This window comes from Ischnura elegans, chromosome 6, assembly GCF_921293095.1.
Source record: "Ischnura elegans chromosome 6, ioIscEleg1.1, whole genome shotgun sequence".
In the NCBI taxonomy this organism is placed as follows: Eukaryota; Metazoa; Arthropoda; class Insecta; order Odonata; family Coenagrionidae; genus Ischnura; species Ischnura elegans.
The window spans coordinates 41460012-41486016 of record NC_060251.1 but is presented as its reverse complement, the minus strand read 5'-3'; the positions used below and the strand labels follow the sequence as shown (position 1 = coordinate 41486016).

Below are 26005 nucleotides of genomic sequence, written 5' to 3'. Positions count from 1 at the left end.
TAGACAGAAAAAGTTTAATTCACAGGTAAAACATTCAGTCCATTCTTTCATTCAAACTGACTGATTGTATATTTCATGAGCTCATATTTTGAGGACCGAATTTCAAAAAATACGCCAAGATTTCCTCACATACAAAATATATATAATTATAATGACAAGGATGTATTGTGTCAACATATTCATGAGACTGGAATGATTTCACATAATTCGTCCACTGTATATTTTGACCAAAAGTCAGCTGCCTCCTTCCAATGGTAAAGCGATGGCATTATCACTGATGAAACAATTAAAAAAAAAAAAAAACTCCCAACAGTCTAGCATCCCATGATTGGCCATCCTCTACAATGGGGAAGGCAATGAAATCCTATTTAAAAAAAGACGCACAACAAAGAGTTTGTGCTTTGATGAGTCTCAAAACGGCATCATACACAAAACTCACGCAACATACTTTCTGCAACTGCCACAAGGTCTCCGCAGTTTGATTAATTCTGCTCTTCCTCCACATCCTCGTCTGTCGTGAACTCTGAGCCACTTCCTCCACATTCAGGCTCCTCTTCCTCCTCTGAGAGATCCCACTGAGGATGCTCCGTAGGCACTTCAGGAGCCTCCTTTACGTCCAACTAGTAATGAAGGAAAAAATTAACTTGAGACTTTAGGCAAGACTGTGCAGAAGCAATGAGCATGAGTGCATTTATTTCCATTATTTATTGTTGCAAGGACATTTTTGCTGGCAATGAGGGTTCTAACCCTCTTAACTTTTCTTTTAGCCAATCTTTCGCTTACTTATCAAAGCATCCTCACAACTACGATCTACATTACCAAATGTATTGTTATTTAAGTTCTTTTTTTCATTATTACAAAATGGAAATGAAAATTGTTATACATACCTTGATATCGTGAGTTTGGTCAAATCCAAAGTAGGAATCTGAACGTAAACAAACGGCAAATGTATAAACACCAGTCCATCGAGGAGCTGTAAATTTAAGCTGAACTTCATCATGATCAACGAGGGCAGTAATATGACAAGGAGCTGTGAGCAATGTATGTGATTTTCGATCACAAATATAAACCCACCAGTACTCTTGCTTATCCTAAAAAGAGAAAATATCAATACCAGAGATGAGAGGAAATTTAACAACGCATTAAATGCCAAGGCATTGTACTCAATAACATTAAACACAAAAATATACTTACATCAGGAAAAAATGGGCAGTGAACACTATGTGACTTCTTACTTATTCCTTCCAACACCTTCTCCTTCTTGGCTAACCTAGATTGAAACTTTTCCCACTCTGTATCATCGTCTATGGATGAATTTTTATCCTGAAAGAGAATTTGTCATCAAACTAAGCTTCAAGATAAAAAAACAAATTAAGACACCGCACTTAAAAGGCTTGATTGATGCACAAGGCTTTAGTATAAAAAATTCATGACAAGTATTTGAAAAGTTATGAGCAAAGTTGGCAAAGAAGTGACCAAGTAGAAGATAAAAGTGCTTATCTCTGCAACATCCAAATCATCATTAACACTAGCGGGGCCACGCACAGACTTCTTGTGACTCGGGGTAGACTTTGGGAGTGAGCCCCCCAAGACAAATACATGCCCCATCTTCTACTTGAAAGAGGAACATTGTTCTAGAAATTTTTAATTGCACTTCCTAATTTTTTGTTCATCTCCCTTGCTTGAAATATAGTAGAATACAATTTCACTCAATTCATCTATGGGCACTAGCAAAAATTGACCATCATCATTTGTCAAAAATACAAAGATTGGTTTCTCTCTCCTATCCGCTAGCTTTTCCATAGCGATGCATCTCCTCTCTTGTACATCCTTTATAACCTGTCCTATTTAACTCATTCAGGGCCATCCCTTGCCCTTTTTCCCTTTCACTTGTCCTTCAACAATTGTCTTCATCAGGCCATCATGCCTCAAAATGTGGCCAACTAAGTTGTTCCGTCTTCTGCTTAAGGTTTTTCGGAGGTTTCTCTTTTCTACCACTCATCTTAGCACTTCCTCGTTACTTATATGGTCAATCCATTTTATCTTCATCATTCTTCGATAGCACCACATTTGGAATGCTTCCACTCTCGACTTCTCTGCTGCTGTCAACTTCCAAGCCTCGCTTCCTTAGAGAAACATACTCCATATCTGGCATCTGATGAATTGTTTTCTTACTTCTATGCTTGTACAGTGTGTCCTCGTTTAACGTCGTCCCGTTTAACGTTGTTTCGCGATAACGTTGTCCAAAAATTGAAACCCTTGATCATTTAACGTCGTTATTGCTTCGCGATAACGTTGTTCAAATTATGCGCGGCGAAAAAAAAATGAATGGCGAATAGAACGCAAGCGCATCTGATGCGTAAATATTACCATATTAATGCGATTGGTAATTTTCGTTCGACAGAAAAGGTTGGCGTGGGTAGCGTATGTTAACTATGCATCTGAGCGAATAATTATCGCCTCATTTACCCATTATCCGTATATTTTTCTGATGCCAACCGAAAAAAATGTCCACGAAGAAGAGTGGCTATCCTGGTGGTTCTTCAGACGTGAAGAAAAAACGGCGATATTACAATAAAAACTTGCTATTATTAAAAGAATTGAAGAAGGTGCAACTGCTGGAGAGATCGGTCGAGTTTTAGGTTTGCAGGTCGAGTTTTACAGTTAAAATTTCTTCTGTTACTGAAAATATCGATGTTTCGCCATTAAAAATACTTTCTTTTTAGTTTTTATATTTCATTTAATAATGCCTTCTTCCCAACCTTTTCGTTATGAAAATTCGTTTCGAATGAATCGTTATCATGCTGAAGTGAATAATCGGTAATGAATGTTTCTCGCGATTTCCGCCGGGTTAAAGAATTCATATCATCACGAAAATTGACTCGCCCTTCGTCCTCGTGCTTCCGAGTGTCAGATTCAGATTTTTTTCATTTTGGCCTGATTCAGGTGTCTCCCGATTGGTCAAGAAGTCTGCTTAAGTTACGGCTCCGATAATTGGCCTCCTTGGATTCTTGCCCGGGAAATTCTGGATTCTTCACGAAGAAATGGATTGTTAGGAACATGGCTAGGAACCAATTTAAATTTTTTACATTGTTTCTTATGGGAAATACTGCATCGCTTAACGTTGTTTCGCTTAACGTCGACTTTTTCAGGAACGAATCAACAACGTTAAACGAGGACTCACTGTATTTTCAGCTGTAAGAAGATTCTTCTCTTTGTAGAAAGCTCTCTTCGCCTGTGCTATTCCACTGAGTATTTCTTTCTTGCTTCGTCCATTGTTGGTAATTCGGCTTCCCAGGTAAGAAAACTCTTTCACCTCTTCAAGCTTGTGCTTCCCTAGGTTAATCTTCGCCTTAGCCTCCTCTCTTTTGCTGCAAACTAATATCTTAGTCTTTTTTGTTGATTTTCAGCTGATATCTGGCCACTGTCCTTTCCATGTTTGTCAAAGTCTTCTTCAAATCCTTCTCTGTCTCGGCTATGACTGCAATGTCGTCAGCAAATCGCAGCATACTAATTTTTTCTCTGTGAATATTGACACCAGAAGCTTTCTCCTTGATTTCATTGATGGCTTTCTCGATGTTAACATTACACATTATGGGGGGAATAGGATAAGGATTCCCACTACAGCCTTCAAGGGCGTCAGTGATCATGGGAGAGAAATGGAGTGGGGGCAGAGTTGCGTGTAGCACCAACACATAAAAGGGTCCAAAAGAGAGGCTCAAACTCATCAGCTTCATTCCCTCCCAGCAATCCAAGGCCCTATGCACCTCAGGACCCTCCGTAACATTGCAGAGTCACACTCATGCTGCAGAGGAATTATCCCACTCTGTAATACAGTGCGATAGTAGTTCAGCAGTAGAAGGTGATTTTGACAGTGCCTTACGGCGTAAAAATCAAGTGAAAATTGGCAGAAACGAGGAATGTGGACGAAAAGATTATGAAGTTTTGATGAACGGGTATAAACCTCGAAGAGAAATTAAAAGCGATCAATTGCCCTAGGTAGTATTAATAATGAAAAACACTCTGTTTTTCATTATTAATATGGAGCCCTTCCACCACGTAAAAGCTTCAAGTTTCGATTTAATGCCCTAGGTAGTGGCGACCCTATCTAAAGGCCTGGTTACACGGTACATAAACACGTACAAGTTAATGTACGTTTGCGTGAATGGTTTTGGTGGACCGGAACGAAACATTTACGAATGCATTAACCAAATTAGAACAGGTTCTATTCTCCGTTCATGCATTCGCACAAGTTGGGTGGTTACACGGTGCATTTTGGTGTTCATTCTCGCGTTCATACATTTAGACATTAACCCGTACGTGTTAATGTATCATGTAACCAGGCCTTAAGGCACGGATATACTTGTACATTTAACCCTTTCTGACCCAGAGCTACTTCTGGGAGAATTCAAATTTCAATATTTCTCGTTTTGATAGCTTGAAAATTTTGCACTCAATCGTAAATACCTTGGCAGATAAATATTTCGTCATTAAAATTTAAACCACAAAATGATAATTATTTACAATATTTCCTAAATAGAGCTGAAAATTCATAAATTGCTCATGCTGCTTAAAAGCAACAGTGGATTACAATGGGTTAATTGATAAATGTTATGAAAACCCCGATGGTATAAAGGCTACATAGCACTGTTTTTGGCAGTTTAGAAACACGGTATCTATCTGAATAGAGAACCCACTTTTTTCAAAAATACCCGTGGTAAAAGTGAAGGGGGGGGGACTACATTCCAACGCATTTATTTTAATTTTTTCCCACAACCGAAGCCTCAAAATTACAGGGGCAGGGGAGGGGACTATATTCGGAGAACTGCAGTAAATTAATTTCAACGATAGGTACGAACTCTCTGATAGATGTTCACTCCAAGATATTTCACACTTAAAGTACACCCAGGTTTTACCCAAGAGATTTCAAGGAAAAGTTATGAGATCATAAAAGAAACCTAAAGTCTTGGAAACAATATTACCTTCTTTTCATCTTCAGAATCACTCCTGTCATACTTGGGCATCTCCCTCTCATCATCTGACGCATCGCTATCATCCATGTCCGACCTGTCAGCCCTCTCATGCCTCTCAGCCTTCTTTGGTTCCTGAGAACAGAAATAATTTATCACTGGAAATTCATAATACATCATACTTGAAGTGGAAAAAATTACACATTACTGATCATTGTTATTGCATCAAACACTACTCTAGAATAAAAATATCAATGTTAATAGGCAATTTATAGTTTTTCTGGAATTAATTATTGCATGTTACAAATTAATTATGTTTTACCAGCAATTTAACACCAATTGGTGAGATAATGCTATTAACTGGAACCTTATATGCAAGACATTTTTTGAAGGCAAAAGCCACACTATTGAACTTGATAACCATAATTCAGAAGGGAAATCACAACCCTAATTTTACAGCTAATTTAATTTTTCCAAAACTTTTTTTCAATCTTTCCTAACATTCCATTCTTTTTAGGCATGAAATTTCATGATTTTACCTGACATTCAAGGGTTTTTCTGAAGGGTCCACCCTGTATTATCATTGAGAATTAAAGATTAATATACCTCTTTGATGACAGCATCTTCACCACCTTTCTTCACTAAGGCCGTAGATTTAGATGGCTGAGCAGAAGGCTTCTTTGATCCACTAGGACCTTTCCCTTTCTTCTTTGTTTTCTTCTGTTGCTTCTGCCATACGGGCCTCTTTGGAGCCTACAACCCAAAATAGAAAGAGTATTTAATAACTACAAACTGAAATTACTTTAAAAATGTAGGAATAAAAAGGGTTTCCACTTGATACTTAGACCCAAAATTGCAAGTATTTAAAGGCCATTATACACGGGGCACGGAATTGCGCAGGTTAGAGCTGCATTGATTTCTAAAATGGCGTGGAATTGTGCGAATGCATGAACGAAATTAGAACAGGGGCTATTTTGCAGTCTCGCATCCACGCATGTGTTATAGCAATTCAATGCTTTACACAACGCAATTTTGATTGCGCCTTCGCACCTACGTCAGATTGCGCAATTTCGTGTACCGTGTAAAACGGCCTTAAAAGAATTCAGTGCATAATAATATTTAATGTCCGGTCAGTTGTACAAGTAGGTACTAGGGAAAATTGCTGTTTCAGTGCTGGACTCAGGTTTTTGTTACAGCACAATATTCATGCACTCTCTTGTTTATATAACCTCTGAGGTAAAAAATTACATTACCTGCTGCTGCTCATCCTTCTTCTCTACACTCGTTTCATCACCTTCAGCTAAAGTCGGGACTTCTTCAGAATGCTCTGTTCCAGATGACTCTACTTTCTTATCAAAGAGCTCACCCATGTCCCTTCTATGCAAGGATACTGTCACTGTAACAATGGCTCCAGCTGTGTACACCGTAGGAGCTTCGTCATCAATTACTGCAGAAGAATGATATCATTTTAATATTGAATATTTCCAAAAGTAAAACCTCATATAAAATTGATGGTTTGAGGCGTAACTTTATGAAAGCGATTCATTATGAAAAATGAAAAAGAAAAAACTTTGTGCTTTCACATGAAATAATTATTCACACATTTACACGACCATGGTTTCAACGTAAGACGTCATCATCAGGTGAACTCTACAGAGGTCCATCACATCAATTTATACCAGGATTGGAGGGGGAGAGAGGAAGGTGACTAGGTTGAACGGATTGGTCAACAGAGATGAGGGAGGGATAAAGATCTTGCTCATATGGTAGAAAGAAGCTAGGGGGATGAGGTTCCCTTAGGGAGGGTATGGCAGGTGGAGGGGAGCGGGGGTTCAGGTGAGAGGCTACTATGATAGTAGCAAAAGTATTTCATTAACTGCAAAAGTGAATGAAACACAATTGGCTTCCCTCTAAGTTGTACCGTCACCTCCAGAAACTCATATTCAAATTGTAAAGAAATTTAAAATAGATATTTTGCAGGGAAATTAAGATGGACATAGATAAATGAATACACTCCACAAAAGAAGCCTCAGCTTTCTAAGCACATTGTGAATAACTTCTTGGAGTCAGATTTATTTGCGCTACCTCTCTTTAAGTACTTGGTACATTCAGAGAGAGGTCTTCATTGCGAATGAAAAGCAAACAATTTAATCACACCCATCTTATTGTGAAACACAACAGAGTCTACATAAATACATAAAAAATCAATCACTGTGACACTACATGAAAAAATGATGTGTATTACAATCACTTATTTTGTCCCCTTTCAGGTAGAACTTTAGTAACTGTGAAACAACGATGAGCCAACTCAATCATTTTTTGGCAGTAAAGTGAAATTCAAGTTGTATTTCACAGAGACTTTAGTTACTTTGAGAAATTTCTTTAGTCATCATCAACAGTCATCAACCCTAAAATTGATTTGACACAGCTATACACAAAGTTCTTCTATCCACCAATCTTTTAACACGTACATAAAAGCACAGGTAAAGAGGGCTTTCTACAAAAATCTTTCTTTCTTTTTGCATGCGTACCTTTGCACAATAGGGTAGTTTCCTTCATCAAAGAAAACGAAAGGCATTGATTGCGATTCGTTACCCACCATTAGTGTATTCATAATATACAAATTATTTGCTTTTAGAAATCCCAGTTTAGGCGAATGGCAATAGTCAATTTTAACCGCATTTGAAAAAGGTCAGATTGGCGCCCATGCGATGCCACTCCACGTGACGTCACAGGCACCTAGATTCCATACGAGTAGATAGGAGTTTTACATCGTCTGAGATTACCAATGCATGCATGAGGCACAGAGCTCAGGGAAACATTCCTTAATAATCACAAACAGTACACTCACGATTATCCGGGCTAATGATGGAGAGAGACGACATAAATAATCGGAAAATACGGATAACCCATACTTTCACTTAAATGTCTTGCAATGTTCATAATTTACCTAAAACAAACACTATATTATTATTAGAGATGTGCGAATAGTATCCGCGAATACTCGAATACCTCGAATAATAGAAAGTATTCGATATTCGAGATCTCGAATAGTTATGCCAAAGGTACCGTCTCGAATACCTCGAATACTTAGAATTTCGCGTCATACACTGTCGCTCGCACGTCGTTGGTAGTTGACTCGGAAAAATGAGAACTCTAGTCGTCTAGTGCAAGCAGCGCCGTTTTAGGCAAGCTGACGAAATACATCAAATTCACGGGTTCGAGCGGTGAAAAGAGTTCGACGTGGGGAACCGAAATTGATCGGATGAAAAAAATCCGAAAATCCCAGGTGTCCCCTATCAGGAGAACCTCCGTTCCGTGGGATAGCAACATTGGCGCATTTCCCACGATCCGCTATCCCCATCCATTCAGCGTTCGCCCCACCCCCTCAGACGGTTTCCTCTTCCCCGAAAACAAAAAAAGGTCCCGGCTCGTGCAGGGATCGTATTACGAAGACCTCAGCTTTGAAAAAAATATCAAGTTACCGGAAAATAATAGAATCGTGTTTCACCCTTCCCTCTTTCTCCCCACTGACCATTTTCCCGCATCCATCTTTTGATAAAATGAGAGGAGGTGTTTGCCGTGTGTCCTTTGAGGCTAATAATGACAGGCACTTATTTTGAATCTTCCCCAGGAGATGAAACTACTATAGGGAGGAACTCAGTGCCGTGGGATAGTGACATTGGCGCATTTCCCACGATCTGCTATCCCCCTCCATTCAGCATTCGCCTCACCCACTCTTGACGATTTCCTCTTCTCCGAAATCAAACAAAAGATCCCAGCTCGCGCAGGGATTGTATTACAAAAACCTTAGCTTCAAAAAATATCAAGTTACGCGAGAAAAATAAAAACGTGTCTCGCACCCACCCCCTTTTCTCACCCACTGACCTTTTTCTACCTACCTGCTTCGAATTTCCCCCTTTCTCGAGGTCAACTGCTGCATGAGTCATCTACTAGCCCGAAAGGTGTCTAACAATGACTTTCGGCAATTGTTATTACACCTTTATTGGATTGAAATATTAGTAATGTGCGCGTAATTTAAAAAAGAACATATTTCTGACTTTATTTAAGCATTTTGCGCAGGAAAATAAATACCGGGAAGAAGAAGAAATACAACGGAGGCGTAATGCTCAAATAGGGTGGTTTCCTATTATTTTTTATTGCCTAAATCGAAATATTAATACTCCTGAAGTACGTATTTAACGCTTTTAGAGTTTTATAAGACGATATCTATTTTTCGCGATTAAATTAAAAGTGAAAATTTTCAAGCGCGCGAAAACGCGACGGGTAAGTATGAATGCCGGGAAAAACTCCGCGTGACGTCGTTCTGGTTCCCGCTGCCGCAAGTGAGGTGACCTTGGGGCGAGGCTCTGAGCGCTAATACGACGCAGGATGCTAGCAGGTAGCCGAGTACCATGCTAGCTGGTAGCGCTTGGCTTAAATAAGGATTATTAATACCTTATCAAACAGACTGTGTGATTATAAAGACATGTTTCCCTGAGCTCTGTGCCTCATGCATGCATTAGTAACCTCAGACGATGTAAAACTCCGATCCTCTCGTGGTCCCTGTGATGCCACGTGGAGTGGCATCGCATAGGCGCCAATCTGGCCTTTTTCAAATGAGGTAAAAAACAACATTGCCATTAGTCTAAACCGGTATTTCTGGATTGAAATAATTTGTTTATTATGAATACACTAATGGTGGGTAACGAATCACAATCAATACCTTTCGTTTTCTTTAATGAAGGAAACTACCCTATTGTTTACATAAAATTAAAATATTCCATTAATCAGCTAAATTCCTTGTTTGAATCCTTTAAAGGCAATCACAATTACTCGCCAAAATCTTGGGTTTCCTGCTGCATAGGCGACCTAGTCAAACATTTTCACATTCATCGTTTAGTATTCGAGGTATTCGAAATTCGAGGTATTCGAATATTCGAGCAATGATTTAATATTCGAATTCGATATTCGAATTCGAGAAATCTACTATTCGACCCATCCCTAATTATTATTATTTAGTTATTCTGTTATTTTAGAGCGCTTTCCGGACTCAGTGAGAGCTTTCTTCGCCAGTTCGCGATCTTTTTAGCGGAGCATGGTCGCGCACTGCGAGGCTTGGAAAACAGGAACATGGTGCTACCGTGAATGCAGCTAGCGTGCGATCGCTTCCATTTTACTTAGGGGACTCTAACAGAAATAATAAGCCCGGTTTATCCTAGCATTAATGCAGAAATTCCAATGATTTTGTGTCCGATATCATTTTTTTAATAAAGATAACAGAAAAAATTGAGCGAGAGTAAAAATCATGCACGGATAATCAGCATCCCGGATTAAACCGCTGCCGGATAATCGGGAATTAAATTATTAAAATTTCCTATCGTCAAAAAGTTTCCTTCGTTTGATCAAGGGTATTAAAAATCCTTATTTAAGCCAAGCACTGCCTTCTAGCAGGGTACTCTGCTACCTGCTAGCAGCCTGCATCGTAGCGGCACTCATAGCCTCACACCAAGGTGGCCTCTCACAGCGTAAGCCGGAACCAGAATGACGTCACACGGGCTTTTCCCAGCATTCATACTTAGCCGTCGGGTTTTTGCGCACTTGAAAATTTTCACTTTTCAATTACTCGCAAAAAATAGATATCGTCATTTAAAAATCTAAAAGCGTGAAATAGGTACTCCAGGAGTAATAATCTTTCGATTCAGGCAATTAAAAAAAAATGGGAAACCACCCAATTTTTTTTTTACTCACGATTGCAACAAACTGATTTAGTGTGTACAATGCAGCTGGAGCCGAAAAAAAATTTACTGTCCGCAGGAAGGAAGAATGGGCAAAACGCTGAACAGTTCCTGACTTCACAACTGATTACATAATTGAAACTTCTTTCAGTCTGTGCCCAAAGAACCAGTTCTTCTGCACCACCCCACGTCACATTGTCCAACTCCAAAGGTGCCATTTTTGAAATTTCGGGCACGCTCGACTTCTTCGAATCTTCATATCTCTGAAAATTCATAAATGGAGTGTTTGTAAGAAGTGGACTAACTGCATGGCCAATTTTTGAGCGTTAATTAACGAGTCAACTGAATGCAGTTTCTCATCTGTTGAACTTCGTAATGAAGTTCTTTCTGCAACCACCAGGACCGAGACTGAGGTTCACAGTTTTGCAGTAATGACAATTTTGTAATAGCTTTTATTTTTATAATAGATTGGATCAGTTTTTTCGTCGGGGACCGATGGTTTGCTTCTTAAAAACAAGAACTTTGTAATAAGGCTGTTTGTATTAATGAGAGTTGACTGTACAACTAAAAGAACAATATTGTAAGAGGTGGCTGTCGCATTCCTTGCCTCATTTCCGTTTCCATCCAAACTCAGCACTTCGTCCTTCCTTTTCGTTCCCATGTTCCCAACCACCCAACCCCCTACAACGTACGGTAAGACATGCTGTGAGCGGGATCTTACCATGTACTCGACCCTATAATGAAAGCGCTGACAAGAGAAGGATGACAGCTTCTTGGTGCAGTCGGCATGGGTATTCAAATGAATTAACAACTAAAGTATTATTGTTCCAATATGCGAGTTCTTCCTTTTTCTGCATGACTTTCCCTATGCTCCTTCGGACGACAAGGACAGGAGAGCCATGGCGACTTACAAAATGCACATTCTCAGAATGTATGGCATCTGTCAAAAAGACTGCTCTACGTACATACAGCAACAAGAATGTATTTTGTAAAATAAACAACCAAAATACGTAGTTCACTTTTATAAAATGTGGGTGCTTCGAAAAGTCATCAAGAGTCTCTAAAAACTTCTACATACTGATTAGGGCGAATAAATGCAATCATTTGAAATTCATAACTAGTCAAAATGACCACTCTGGCATTTCCAGTGTTTAACCACTCCTAGAATATTTTTATGTTCAGCGCATAGAATTCATTTCAAACTTGAGGAAAAACACAATGACATCATAAAATGAAATTGTTAGCGCAGGGAAATTAAACAATGCATGGGCATTTGCCAAGCATCCCGAATTACATAGCTAGACTGGATCAGCAAGCAAAATATGATTGTCATTCTTCACTTACACGAGGCAGAAATTCAATTCAGGCATTATCAGATATCCTTAATTACACGTACCTTCAGACCGAACTTGAAAGTCTACCAGAGGCATTTTGCTCACAACCTTCAGTACGTTTTCATACTCTTCATCCGACAAAAACCTAAGGCATGCTCTCCGCTCATCTGCTTTCATTTGGGCAAACTGCTGTATGCTTTTTATATGCCTCTGAAATGAAAATAGGGGTATTATTATCAAGTGATAGGTAAGGATATCAAAAAGGACTGATGGCATCATTTGGTATCATTTTGATACCTTCATTTTTACAAAAAAAATACTTTTAGTCTAATCTACATCTGTTTACTTACCAAACTATGTTTCACTTAATCTATTTCCTTTCCTTCACCTCAGTTATATAATAATGAAAAATGTCTTGCAGTATAGGTTATATCAAAATTGAAGGTAACTATGATATTTTCCAAGCTTAGTTACAATTGGTAAACAAAGTGCAAATAAGTTGTGTCAAAATCATCTTCTTTTTCATTTATTTACAACTGAATTCTTTTTATACATTTTTATTTTATCATTGTAAAAACCTTTTATGCCTTCATATAATAATTTATTGCAACCATTATGATTCATAGCTGTGAAAAATATATTAGAATATGTATTGAAATGTCGTCAAACAATTTCGCATTTCATCCCCAGGCCTATACTCCAAGACATATATAATTACAAACTATGTTTTAAAAATTATTGGAATAGACTTCAAGTATTATTTATCCATGGCCATTATAGATACCCAAGAAACTATTTATTTCTCAGTATCAACACCTTTTTATGGCACTTTTAATGCTGTGCACGCTCATAAAATAAATCTTAGGGGTATGGGGGGAAAACAACTTTTTTCTTCATAGAGAATGAAAAACGTGCATTTCCACCACAGCACTCAATTAATACTCAATATCAATTAAAATGTAAACGTACCCAACATTTTCCTTTGTAATGAAGCATACTCAATGACTCTGTCAGCTTCATACAAAATTTATTTCATTCTTATTATACAAAACTTTTTTATGTTGTAATACTATTGGTGTAACATCATTGGTCTTCGTTGATTTTAGTATTTATCTTTTGGCAGGGTACCTCGTTAGGAGGTACCCTGATATTTTTTAAATAGGTAACTTAGGTACGAAAACTATCATCCTAACATTTATACACAGTGAATATAAAAATAATTGAGAGTGAAATAAGAATGCCCGGTGATTTCACACTTGTGGCCTGAATATGCATTGCGTGGAATCAAACATCGCATCTCATATACTACAGGATAGGATGCTCACATTTGAAGTCATGCTTCTATTTCTAATTCAGGTAAATCTGGGTCTAAGTCAGGCCAACTATCTTAATGCATAGAAGTCATTTTCATTGCACTGCAGGAGAAACTGAAACACAATTAAAAGCGAGCATACCTTCTTTGATGTGAAACACTTGATGTTCTCTTCATTGATATAAGGCAGCTGAAATAAGGGACTTTTGAACTCCCATAAGGCCTGGACAACCATTGGACACAACTTCATCGTGTTCTCTATTGTTTCAACACTTGGTAATCTGGATACTGGAATGAAAGTATTGTTAAAGAGAATTATTATCATTACTATTATCATTGTCATCATTATAATTATTCAGCGGAAAATTCATGAAATACGTTAAACAATAATAATAATAATAATAAATTTATTTCACCATTGGCAAATTATACATCTGCAAGGCTAAAGTCAATATGAGATACCAGCATACATACATGATTGAATATGAGATACCAACATACATACATGATTGAAAATTTTCCAGGTTCTTGGGAATTCTCAAGATAATCAATTCACTATATGTACAAAACTTTAGAAACAGAGCTGAGAGGGTTATAAACATACTAACAGAAAGTATGGAAAATTATAGGCATTCAAGTTGCCATCAAGAAAATTTCCTTTATAATGCATCCTCCAGGTATTCATTAATACTGTAATAGCATTTTTCAGCTAGGAGGCTTTTTAGTCTCCTTTTGAATTCGGAAGGTGATTTGCAATTTTTTATTTCATCGGGAACTTTATTGTATAGGATCGAGGCAGAGTGGTAGGGACCTTTTAGGCAGAGAGAGCTGGAATATTGGTTGGAATGGATGTTATTTCTAGAACGGGTGAGGTGATCATGGTAGGTAGAGTTTTGAAGAAAATGGGAAGGGTTTGCTTTGACAAAACAGGCACATGTAAGGATATATAAAGAAGGGAGGGTGAGGATTTTAGATTTAGCAAAGAAGATTTTACCGGGAGTGCAAATAGGGACATGGTACATAGCTTTAATGGCTTGTTTTTGGGCTGAAAAGGCTCTAAAAACAAGCCATTAAAGCTATGTACCATGTCCCTATTTGCACTCCTGGTAAAATCTGCTTTGCTAAATCTAAAATCCTCACCCTCCCTTCTTTATATATCCTTAGGCAATAATAGGCAATGCAGCAGACTCTCAATTATCTGGCTGCAAATTCATGGTCGTGAATCAATGCATGAGTTTCACACCCCTTCGATGTTTTCAGCGATCTTTATAAAAAATAAAATCTCAAGCAAAAGCGCTACAATAACGGAATTATTTTTTTTCCTGACAAGATTTCAAGTTTACTAGGACGTATGCTCTGGCATTACAGCAGACAATGAGCGTTAGGAAAAAACTTTTGATTAATTTTAAAAGATTCTTCAACCGTATAAAAACCAAAGAGGTCAACTTCCATACGTAAACCAGGCTTCAATCTTCACCTCAAAATTTGAGTTGCTTGCTCAACCCTTACATCAAGGACATGCTGGAGACAGTTACGTAAAGTTGAACAGATGAATAGCCAGCCATTATACTTACTCCGCCTTGCATAGGCCAAAAGGATGAGCTGTGAGACACAGTTGACCATTTCTTGAATGAGGTATGGACATTTCCGCACCACTATAATACGGTCCTTGTCCAGTGTCTCTTTTGGCAGCTCAATACGGGAAAGATGGGCGTGAAGAAGGGCACGAGCTTTGATTGAATAGCCATAGCACAAAGGACGCTCTTTGTTCTTCTCACCCAAATTCGGAAGTTGCTTGATGAGCTGAAGAGAAAAGAAGTGAGATATTAATAGCATGAATTTCATGGAAATAACAAGCTTAGATTCAACTCAGGTGACCAGCAGAGCTGAGTTGTTCACAGTGGCGTAGCTAGGGGGAGGAGGTGTCCAGGGGGTCTACACCCCCCTCGAAATACATATTTACACAATTACTTTCCTTCAAAAGAGAAAACAAAATATCGAAAAATCATGAATTTACAAAATATTTCTTTAATAAATGAAGTTTTTTCGATTATGAGAAGTGTGAAATTAGTTCAAAAACCCTCTACTTAGTACCCTGTTTTTTTAAAAAATTTCCCCCTGGTTTTGGACCCCCACCCGGACAAAATTCCTGGCTATGCCACTGGTTGTTCATGATCAAATCCTTCATTACACCTCTAAGGGAAAATTGGGGATTATAATTCGGCACAGGGGCAAGTAAATTTGATACAATTTGCCTTCATTTGTGAGTACTGCAAGTAAATAAAATGTTTTGAAAATGTTATCGTTTTTCTTTTAATTTTTGGCAAAGCATGATTCCTCATGGTAACTTTTATTACAAGTTTTTAAAAATGAAGTTTTTAGGGGGGGGGGCTTATATTTAAAACTCATGAGAGGATAAAATGAGTGGGTACGTGTTCCCATACCTAAAGTTTTATAAATTAAGCATTGTCATGAATAATTCTTTGCCATAAACGATATGACCTGAATTATGTTGGTATGGTAAGGTAGTTGGGGGAGGCAACCGACCGCTGAGGTAATTTGCGCCATGAGAGAAGTGTTGGTACGGAAGGGTGGAGAAAAACCTATCATCCACATTAGCCTGCTCTTAACAAGCACCAAAGGGACCTCGGCTTAACATCCCATACGACGGGCAGAATGCTGAGCTTGAAATGTTCCCTACACATCATTCAAGCAAGGATTGGGCAATCTCTGAAAATTCTCTACCACCGCTGGGATTCAAACCTGAGGCCACAGGGTGGGAAGCCAAAACTCTAGCTACCACACCAACCCAATCCCCCTGAATTATGTTATTCATAATAAATGGTTCCTAATGAATCAAATGGCTCATGTCCATCAAGTGGCTCATGCTGATCATGTAGTTTATGAAGAACAGTTCCATGAAGGGAAATTCGATACCTCCACTGCAAAAACGCTCAACAATCGCCCACCGAATCAAATCCGCTCATCTAGTAGCCCAGCAATACGAATCCGCTCAGCGGGCAGTGTCCTGAGAATAACCGCTCACCACCAAGCGTGTAGAATAGGAGATGAGCGGTTATGCTCCGGACACTGCCAGCTGAGCGGATTCGTATTGTTGGGCTACTAGATGAGCGGATTTGATTCGGTGGGCAATTGTTGAGCGTTTTCGCAGAGGAGGTATCGAACTGAATCACACAGAAAATAATTATCCCATGGTATTATCCCATTTACAGATTCCAGACCTAGTATGGTGACATTTACAAAATAATAACAATTAAAATAATGACATTAGGAGAAACTCAAGCATGGAATGGCATTAAGGAGAGTAAAAATATATTTCAGGCAAGTGTTTAAAATAGCAAAGGAGGTAATACATTAAAAATTCAAACCACTTAATTAGAAAAAAACTTTTCATTTTTTTTCCTTGGAAATGCACACTTAGATTAAAATATGCACGAGTTAATTCTGTACCCCAAGTCAGGGTCAGATCCAGGATTTTTCCAGGGGGTGACACAAGGGTCTTACAGGTCTTCTCATATTTGGCATTAAAAACAAAGTACAATAATTACTGTAGAAAATACTCTCTTTATTTTCATTTGAAAGTTATTAATATGAAATTAAATGATTGAAGCTCCATAATACACAAAATAAAACAAATGTAATGATAACTGTATTTAAAATTTTGTGTATTTTTTAAGCGTCTGGGGAAGGCATGTTCCACCGCCCTAAATCCACCTAGGCCCCTGGTGATTCACCATCAAGTCTTTGATGGATTCACTGCTTTTGGTATTATTTTAGATAACTGTAATCATTTGGTTTGCAATGTCTATTTAAATTGCCCTAAATACTTTTCTTCCGTGGACTGAATGAATGATATTCAAGAAAATGCATTCATAAAAAAATTCATCAAAATTACTAAGGAAATTAAAAAACATCATAACTGAACTTACAACAGGCACCTCCTCATTGTCGGTAGGTCTCTCTTGTATTTCACCATTGTGCTTTTTCTCAAATTCAAGAGAGGCGGCAAGAATCATTATGACTCTCTTCAATGGCATTGATGGTGTTTTATGGAAGAAGTAGTAATATATCTGAGTAGTATCTAGAAGAACCTGGAATTAAGTAATACAAGTTTTAGCATAAACACACAGTATCCAAAGCAAGAAAATTCAGTTTAGAGAAATGAAATTTCCTCAAGCTGGGCAAGGTAAGGCATTGAGTAAGGAAGGGAGGCAAACTCTTAAACCAGAGCACAAAACAAGAATAGAATAAGATATCCAAAGGGCACAAACACATGTTTTAGCTGGCTTGTCTACCCACTGACCTTGCTGATTTTCTTATGGAACAAATTTCTACATAGGTCTCAAGCATGCAGTGGCACAGTGAGGGGGGGTTTTGGGGGATAAAACCCTCCCCGGGAGCTCAGAGAAATTTATAAGAAATATATTTTACTTAATTGGATTAATATTGCCAATAGAATAGTGTGAGGATTCACAAAATATCCCTCAGAAGGTCGAAAAACTTAACATTTTGAACCATTTATCTTAAATTTTTTTCTGGCGGAGGACCCCTCAACTCTCACCTACCTGGGTGGGTATACCACACCACCAGACCTCCAAGTATTAGTTGTGCCTGAAACCCCCCGTAGCCTTGATTCCTAGCTGCGCCCCTGCAAGCATGCACCCACTCAGGTTTGAAAATTTTTCACTTATGCCATTAATCACTCTAATCAATAAAAGAAGTACATTTTGACGAGGAAAGTTATTTTGAAAAGGATTTTAAAAAACTAATTCAATAGCCTTGTTTCCATTACCCTTAAACAGTCATTTTTTTAATATGAACAAAGCTATAAACACTAAACCAAACGTGATAGACGGGTTCAAAAAGTCTAGTTTTAAGGGCTATTGGAGTACATAAGTCTTCTTTCTATTTCAAAAACATTACAGTCCAAGGGCATGGTTACTGATTACTACATAAAAAAATTATGAATTTCTTAACAGAGAGCAACAAATTTACACTACAAAACCTCCTTAAAACGAAATCAACCAGTACACGGTGATACCATATTATGGGGGTTTGGTACACGGAGGTGCTTAACGGGTTAATGTTGTCACATTAGGAGCAAAGAGTTCATGTATATTGAAGACATGAGTCACTCATGTAGCACCTGTGGTGTACTCCTGTTTCATGGAATTTTTATTAAGAGACGAGAAATTCCGACAGCTTACAAATAAAGGACTTAAACCTATTTTCCTTAAACTCATTTGTCAAACTCGCCATGTCCCATTCCTCGGCTAATAAATAAATCTCCCTTTCCACCTCCCTTTCCTAGTGCCTTCTATTTTGTTCTATACTATCTTATGCCTGTACTCTAAGCTCAGATTTTTTATGTTAAAATTTCATTTTTTTCACTGCGTCACTATAAATTGGCAGAAATGCTGCATGGAGCAACTCCTTCAATAAATAAATAAAAGGACGTTCAAAACCCATAAAGCCCCTTGCGTGACCAACTGCCTCAAAGATGGATACTAATTCCCGTCCATTTCCAGAAGAGATGAGATTCTCAATACATATTGGTGGTTGAGCTAAAATGACATGGAATAAAATTTCGAAAGCCCTGACTTCTCACACCTTTTCCCAGAAAAAAAAATATTGGAAATGGCACAAAATTCTAGATTTTCTATGCAAGCCTCTGGTTGGTGGCCATTGAAGCGAGTGCTTGTGGGATCTCAACCTTTATTAATTATTCAGATAGGGAGTTAGGAGAAGATTCGATATCCATGATGAGATGAAGGATGGTAAGTAGAAGGCACTCTAAGCCATGCCACAATTTCTGATAAGATGCAAAGTTTGCTTAAACATTCAATCCAATGAGTGAAAACGAGGGCATTGGTCAGAATGAAGAGAAAATCTTATCATGATGTGAAATTTCTAAGTGAAATAACAAATAAACTCATGGTAAAACTACTTCTAGTTATACATTCCACAGCAGAGAGGTTGTTTTCCTAACTAACGCTAATGTGCAGACTTCATTACAGGGAGGTTTCCTAACTGTGAAGGTTTGCTACATAAGGTTTTTCTCCATGCTTTACACATGGGAAAGGCCTGGAACTGGAGCTATGACTTAGTTACAAGGATGAATTTGCAAAATTTCACAACACAAAAATTCAATAAAGTTCCTAATAAAAGGTTTATACTGTATCACAGAATAAAAGTTGTCACTCACCTGATCTCCTGAGTAGCGTATTGATTTATACCACCACATCCCAACTACTGTTGGCAAAGCAACCATGAAGACAAGCGCATACAGACCAAGAACCTGAAATATTTAAGAAATTTACAATTTGAAGAAGCACATAGTAACAGAGCATCAATCTCTCTTCAAAACAGGAAATTTCAACAAGAAATTTAGATGTCTTTGCCTTCAGTAAAGAACATTACCCTTCAGGCAGAATCATAATATGATCTCTTAAGATCTTGATACAGGATGTTTCCCCACTAAACATTTCACACCATAGGTCACAATATTTCTCATTGATTGGTACAAAAAGTACAAACTGAGGTAGGTATAACAAATATGAAAGTGAATGTATTAACCCTAGGGCTGTTGGAATTCACGATTTTAGCAGCCAGCCAGTACAGAAGAGACCCCCAGTAATGAAGACACCTCGTGCCACTCGGGATGGTCTGGTAGAATTTAAGCCTCCTGGCGATCGTTATGGTGAAAGATAGTGCCCTAGAGCAAGATATCCAGACAGCAATAAAAATTTTCTGTAAATGCCGCAGTCAGCGTGAAAAAAAGTATAAAAACGTTCCTGCACTCTAAGAGTTAATAAATAATATTTTAGACAACAAATACATTACATTGCATATTTGATGACATACAACCAAAGTACAGTAAACTTCCCATTAACTTGAAATTTGAACAAGTATTAATAATGATATCAATTCATCAAGTATAGCTATGAATGAATGCACGCCAAAATTATGACTGTAATCCATGAATTTAAGACCTGTCAACTTCTCAACATACTAAAGATCCACACACTATTGGATGCACTGCTCTGCATTAAGGACGTTTTCAAAATCTTATTGTTCCTACCATAACCTGTTTTTCAAGAAATCCTCGATTTGTATTTCTTAAAAGTCCAGGGTTTGGAATAGATGGCATCAAGGCTTAAGTGCCTTGGTTGAATGTAGAATGAAAATCAAAACTTACTACATAATTTTTCTTTGTTTTACAATTTCGTAAGAACCCAATAAGAGGGATGTTGAATGACAATGGGCTGGATTTCCATATTCTTCCCAATTCCTACAGGCATCACAGCGTGATAAGTTTTTTCAAGGAAAAAAAACTATTTGTGGCAAAAAAAAATTGACTGCCCCATCCTTTTGCAGATGTATTGAAAACATCACACACTACTGCCAAGCTGGTCACCACTTCTCCTCGGCTTCGCCCTTCGACCTCTCATTGTTGTTGTTTACTATATTATTACAATATGTGACACACAACATATCTTCATCAATCATATACCATTTATAATATTGCTCTGATAAAGTGGTACCAGTAATATGCTCAAAACAACATTGAAAATTTTTCTCACCCACACAGAATTTTCTTTCTCTACTATCCAAGATGGTAGGGCTATACCAAAACTCATGGCCCCAGGACCGTCTGGATTTCCATATTTCTCCCAATTCCTTCGTGCATCTTCATCAGTCAGGGCCTGATAAGCTTTTTTTAGAGAAAAATTACAATATTCATTAAAATATTTCAGATTTTCAATGAAGGTGAACTTCAAGCATTTTAAAGAATACAATGGTGAAAGTAATAGAAGACATTGCAAGAGCCATGTGATAACAGCAGCCAAATAAACAACTTTATCAACATTAGACAAGACCCAAGAGGCAATTCAGTACAGCAACGAGTTCATAACTATTTCAAGAAAAGCAGGGGCATGGTTTCATCAAAATCTAACAGCATGCTAGGATTTGAAACTTACACATTCCATAAAGTAGCAAATTAAAAAAATGCCAAATGTAAGACAACAATATTGATGGGTGTAAAGTACTGAGAACCTTTCCAACACTTTCCTCAAAAAAAGGCAGTTATAAATCTCACCTTTCGTAAGTTTCATGAAAGCTTTTTCATTTCCAGTTTCTTTATCAGGATGGAGGATCAGAGATAGTTTTCTGTAAGCCTTCTTGACCTCAGCTTGCGATGACCCCTTCGAATGAAATAAATAACAAATAGCATTCCTCACAGTAGCAACCACTTTCTTGAGTTAGGTAATTAAATATGACACGTCCACTCACCAACGGAATCCCTAAAATTTCATATGGATCAAAATTTGCATACTCATAATCAAACTGAGAAACTTTGTACGCAAGGAAAATTAGAATTGCCCACCCACTGATGAGAAGAATTTTTCTGAAAAAAATAGAATAATTGGAATCGTAAACTGCCTTCAATAGGTGTTTAGGTGTCCTCAGATATCTCATTTCATATTTTTTTATACTAACATAAAAATTTGTTTCGTGACCTTCCATGGCTCGTTTGATAGTAAAATGAGCTTCTTTTTCTCGCAATCAGAGCACTGACATTCCTTGTCACCATTTGAGCGATCTGTAAAACATTAAAATTTAGTCAATCCACATTAATCAAACAGGCACACAACGCATGCCTTAATAACCAATTCAGTTCAGCACCAAGAGCCTAAATAAAACTTTACAGCACCATTAAAACGTGATATAAAAAGCGAAAAACTAAATAAACGAGAAGATTCAGGTGCTTCTATAATTTTCAATTCACAGTGAAACGTCAGATTACTATACTAGCAACATAATTCTCAATATTTATAAAATCATCTTTCGAGCCCGGTATAGGCGTGACACTTACCATTCTTTCTCTGTCGGGGCCACCAATAATATGTGCTAGGGATTAGTAAAAGGGCGAGGAATGACAATAAAAAATAGAAAAATGTTCCTCCACTCTCATCATATTGAAATTTTTGGCCACCCATCCTGACAAGTTACTCTTCAGATACCCACATAACGGAAACACAGAACGCAGTGCAACGGGACAACTACGTGTACACGAAGTTCCCCGTCGTGGCGTTGCCACGTTTCCGCAGTTGCCAAATCGCCAAATCGTCAAAAGCAGTTGAAGGTACAAAGCCTGTTCGAACTAATGGCGCGGAGCGTAAAAAGGCTTTCCGAGAGAACAAGGGAGAGTTGTTGCGAGTGAACGTATTTTCGACATGAGAACGGGGGAATTCTTCATTTTTTTCGGTTACTATCGCGTCGGTTGCCGTGGCGAAGACAACAATTTTGCTGGCAGTACTGGCGGTACTGACATTTGCTGGCACTGTTTTCAGGTCGAAGATGATGAAGAACACGATCCATCACCCTCATGGGCCCGTGCATGGTTCATGGGGACAGCGATTCATTGCGGCCCTACAAGCCAGTTTACAAATATAGTGAAACCAGTGAAAAATCTTGCGGATATCTACCGCCTTAATCTCATCCAGGTGCTGCTCTCACATTGGTCGGTGGTTGTCTATCTTTCATAGCTGACCTCTCATTGGTCGGTGGTTTCTCTTTCCCACGCGTTGTGGAAATGGTCTCTGTTGAAGTTAGCTGTTGTTTTTACGATCTCAATAGCTTTTCAGATCTGGCGAGGTAAGGCCCCTTGCACACACACCGATTTTGGACGGCTGGTAAAATCGACCGTCCACATTCCAATAGTGAACAATGGGAGAGCATTGGAGCTTGCACACACACAGACCACGCGCCGGCACCGGCAAAATGCCGGTTAGCTGCCGGCCATTGTCACTGTGGATCACCGGCGCTGGCTCAAAAACATAGCTACTTATGGTACGTTTGATCGGTAAAAATCCGGCGTGTGTGCAAGCATCGTTTCGCTGGTAAAATATCGGCCGATATCGGTGTGGTGCAAGGGGCCTTAGAATCAGTTCTCCTTTGCTATAATTTTGGCGTCTTCAAGGAGTGGGTCATGTCCAGCATAGACCCCCAGGTTCGCTCCATGTATGCTTGGACATAGCCGACAGTTGGTGCTGCTAGTTCATTGCAGCTCTTCGATGTCCCAACGTTCAGACTTACACGGATCTGCGTGTCTCGCCTATGTATTATTTCCCACATGAGCTGAGCACTCTATATATACTCCTTCGTCAAGTTCCAGAGGAATATTTTCCTTTGTTCCGGGTAGTGAATCTGCAATTTTTGTGACACAGTTGAAACGTGTCGCGACGTCGTTCTTTCTGAGCACACTAGCAATCTTCTCGGATAAGCTGGGCATCGTGGCCTTAGCTTTTGGCTCCAGCCGGTCCTCTTCCTCGCCAGCAGGGAAGTTGTCTGCATTGGATGGTGGTTCGAGGATGCGTCCAGGTAGCGGTATGTGCGTGTCTCCTTTCTGTGAACGGCCCATACCCAAGGCACCCGTTGATTTTCTTTTCACCAAGCCAAACATGAAGAGAAGTTGACCATTGTGTTCTGCTTCCACGATGTATTTGATGGCGCAGTGCTGCGAGTTGATATGTTGTAGGAATCTCTGCTGTTCTTCGGCGCCATGGGGTCAAATGTTGAACGCGACCTCCACATATCTTGTCACCTTTTGTCACCTTGTGTGAACGTCAAAACCACCACAACACGCCTGCTGTCAAGAGAATTCTCCGCTTCAGCAAAGCGTTTAGGCCGTTTTACACGGGACACGGATTTGCGCATGTTATAGCTGCATTAATTTCTAAAATGGCGTGGAATTGAGCGAATGCATGAACGAAATTCGAACAGGGGCTATTTTGCCGTCTCGCATCCACGCATGTGTTCTAGCAATTCACAGCTTTACACGTCGCAATTTTGATTGCACCTTCGCACGTACTTCAGATTGCGCAATTCCGTCTACCGTGTAAAACGGCCTTTACTGACAGAAAGAGTGCACCACATTCGCTACCCGCTACGTTACTTCATTTCGGTGGTTTAATTCATGCGATTCAGTTCATATGAATGAATCGTTCAAAACGAATCACTTGAACGAAAATATGAACTCTGCGAACAAAATGAATGCTAAGAGCCCAATGAATCTTGCGACTCGGGGAAACATTTCTTTTGTGTAAACCATTTCGAACTGTCATGTATGTGCTTTGTAACCACTGATTTGCATGTGCTTTCGAACTTCTTTGGAATTGAAACAAGTTACTCAGCAGTTCATGACATCATAGCGTCCTACCGTGTCATCAACTGATTTGTACACCTTTCAAACTCGTATGTGACACAGTATGAACTGCTTTGGATTTCCATTGGAATCTACTACGGAACAAATTTTCAACCTTTGGAACTAATTTGGAAATAAATATCGGGGCAAGCCATATGGCTAGCCTCCACCATGCATGGTTATTCAAGTTGTAGGCAAGATTTAAGCATGGAAAAGGTGAATGAAATCAACATTTTAAGGAAACTGTAACAGCCCTTTATTAGTTTTTAAAATTATTTGCTTGAAAAAATATTTTCCCAGAAGACATTTGCGATATTTGCTGCCAGGGGGGAGGGGGGGGGGCAGCTGCCCCTTACTGGGTACGCCCGTGACTCGAACATCTGATTAGTACTCGATCACCATGGTGAAGTGGGGGGGGGGGGGGGGGGTAACTCAATTTGGTGGTCAGAAAGTCCACATCGAGAGCTTAACTCCGGTCTTACGTGGTTGAAGTGGATCATTCAGTGTCCATTACTGAGCGAAATGCCTTCGTTTCTGGACATTTTTCCTTGAAAATCGCCGTGTTAAATATCCGATGCAAAAAGTCCTTTTCGTGTACCTGAACTTGTCTCAATTTCGCGATGTTAAAACAGATTTTCGGAGGAGGGATTCATTTTTGGCGAAAAAAGTCCTAACAAAAGATCGACGTAAACCATTGCTCGGGGATCGGGAAGACGTTTATAAATCATTGCTAAATACGTAAACCGGTCAAGTATACGCAACAGACTTAGACCTAGAAACATTTTTTTACAGTTGAAAACACAAATAGCAAACAAATGAATGCATAAAAGTTTAACTTTCATCTACATCTACATAATATCCCGCAAGCCGCCTAAAAGGCGTGTGGCAGGGGGTGTTAGGACACCAGCCGTTTACAGCTTAAAAAAAATTAAGTGCTCAAACGAAGTTGGGACTAGCGTTTATTAAAGTCCTTTATGGTTCGGGGGAAAAACGAATTCGCATATCTATCCGTTCGGCAAAACATCTCTCTTAATTTATCGCTTCTATCGGACCTGGAAATATAGAGTGGCTCTAATATTATGTTCTCTGTGTCGCTCTTAAAGATATCCATTCTCAATTGTTCAAGCAATCTAAGCCTAGCGCGCAGCCTCCGAGTCTCCAACGGCTCCCAGCCTAACTCGCTTAACATCTGGGTAACGCTGTCTGTACGCCCGTAGCAGTTTTTGGCGAAACGCGCAGCCTTCCTTTGAATTTTATTCAGTTCGCGGATTAAGTCTTTCTGCACCGGATCCCATATGCTCGCTGCATATTCAAGGTGCGGTCGGGCGAGAGCGAAATAGCACCTTTCCTTTACTTTCTCATTCGAAAATCTTCCCACAATACGCTTGACGAATCCTAATTTCTTCAGGGCTGTGCCGCAA

General features: G+C 38.9%; 1 protein-coding gene across 1 annotated transcript; it reads right to left on the bottom strand.

Moving 5' to 3' along the window:
* On the bottom strand, window positions 1–22473 carry LOC124160556 (translocation protein SEC63 homolog). The gene is made up of 16 exons (XM_046536421.1): window positions 22254–22473; window positions 21878–21980; window positions 21671–21785; window positions 21477–21582; window positions 20959–21089; window positions 19581–19673; window positions 17305–17466; window positions 14929–15157; window positions 13497–13642; window positions 12105–12252; window positions 6224–6417; window positions 5577–5723; window positions 4983–5105; window positions 1195–1323; window positions 888–1091; window positions 1–620 (listed from the first exon to the last, which is right to left on the bottom strand). Exons 1-16 carry the CDS (start codon window positions 22375–22377, stop codon window positions 483–485), a joined length of 2292 nt encoding a protein of 763 aa, XP_046392377.1. The 5' UTR covers window positions 22378–22473; the 3' UTR covers window positions 1–482.
* Window positions 22474–26005: the final 3532 nt, after the last annotated feature.

Bases quoted from the DNA above. Each gene is read 5' to 3' on its own strand.
- LOC124160556 (XM_046536421.1), bottom strand. From the start codon at position 22,377: ATGGGTGGCCAAAAATTTCAATATGATGAGAGTGGAGGAACATTTTTC. The intron at 19,674-20,958 runs GTGAGAAAAATT...TAAATATTTCAG, and splicing joins AGAAAGAAAATTCTGTGTGG to GTTCTTGGTCTGTATGCGCT. The intron at 13,643-14,928 runs GTAAGTATAATG...CTTTCATTCCAG, and splicing joins TTTGGCCTATGCAAGGCGGA to TATCCAGATTACCAAGTGTT.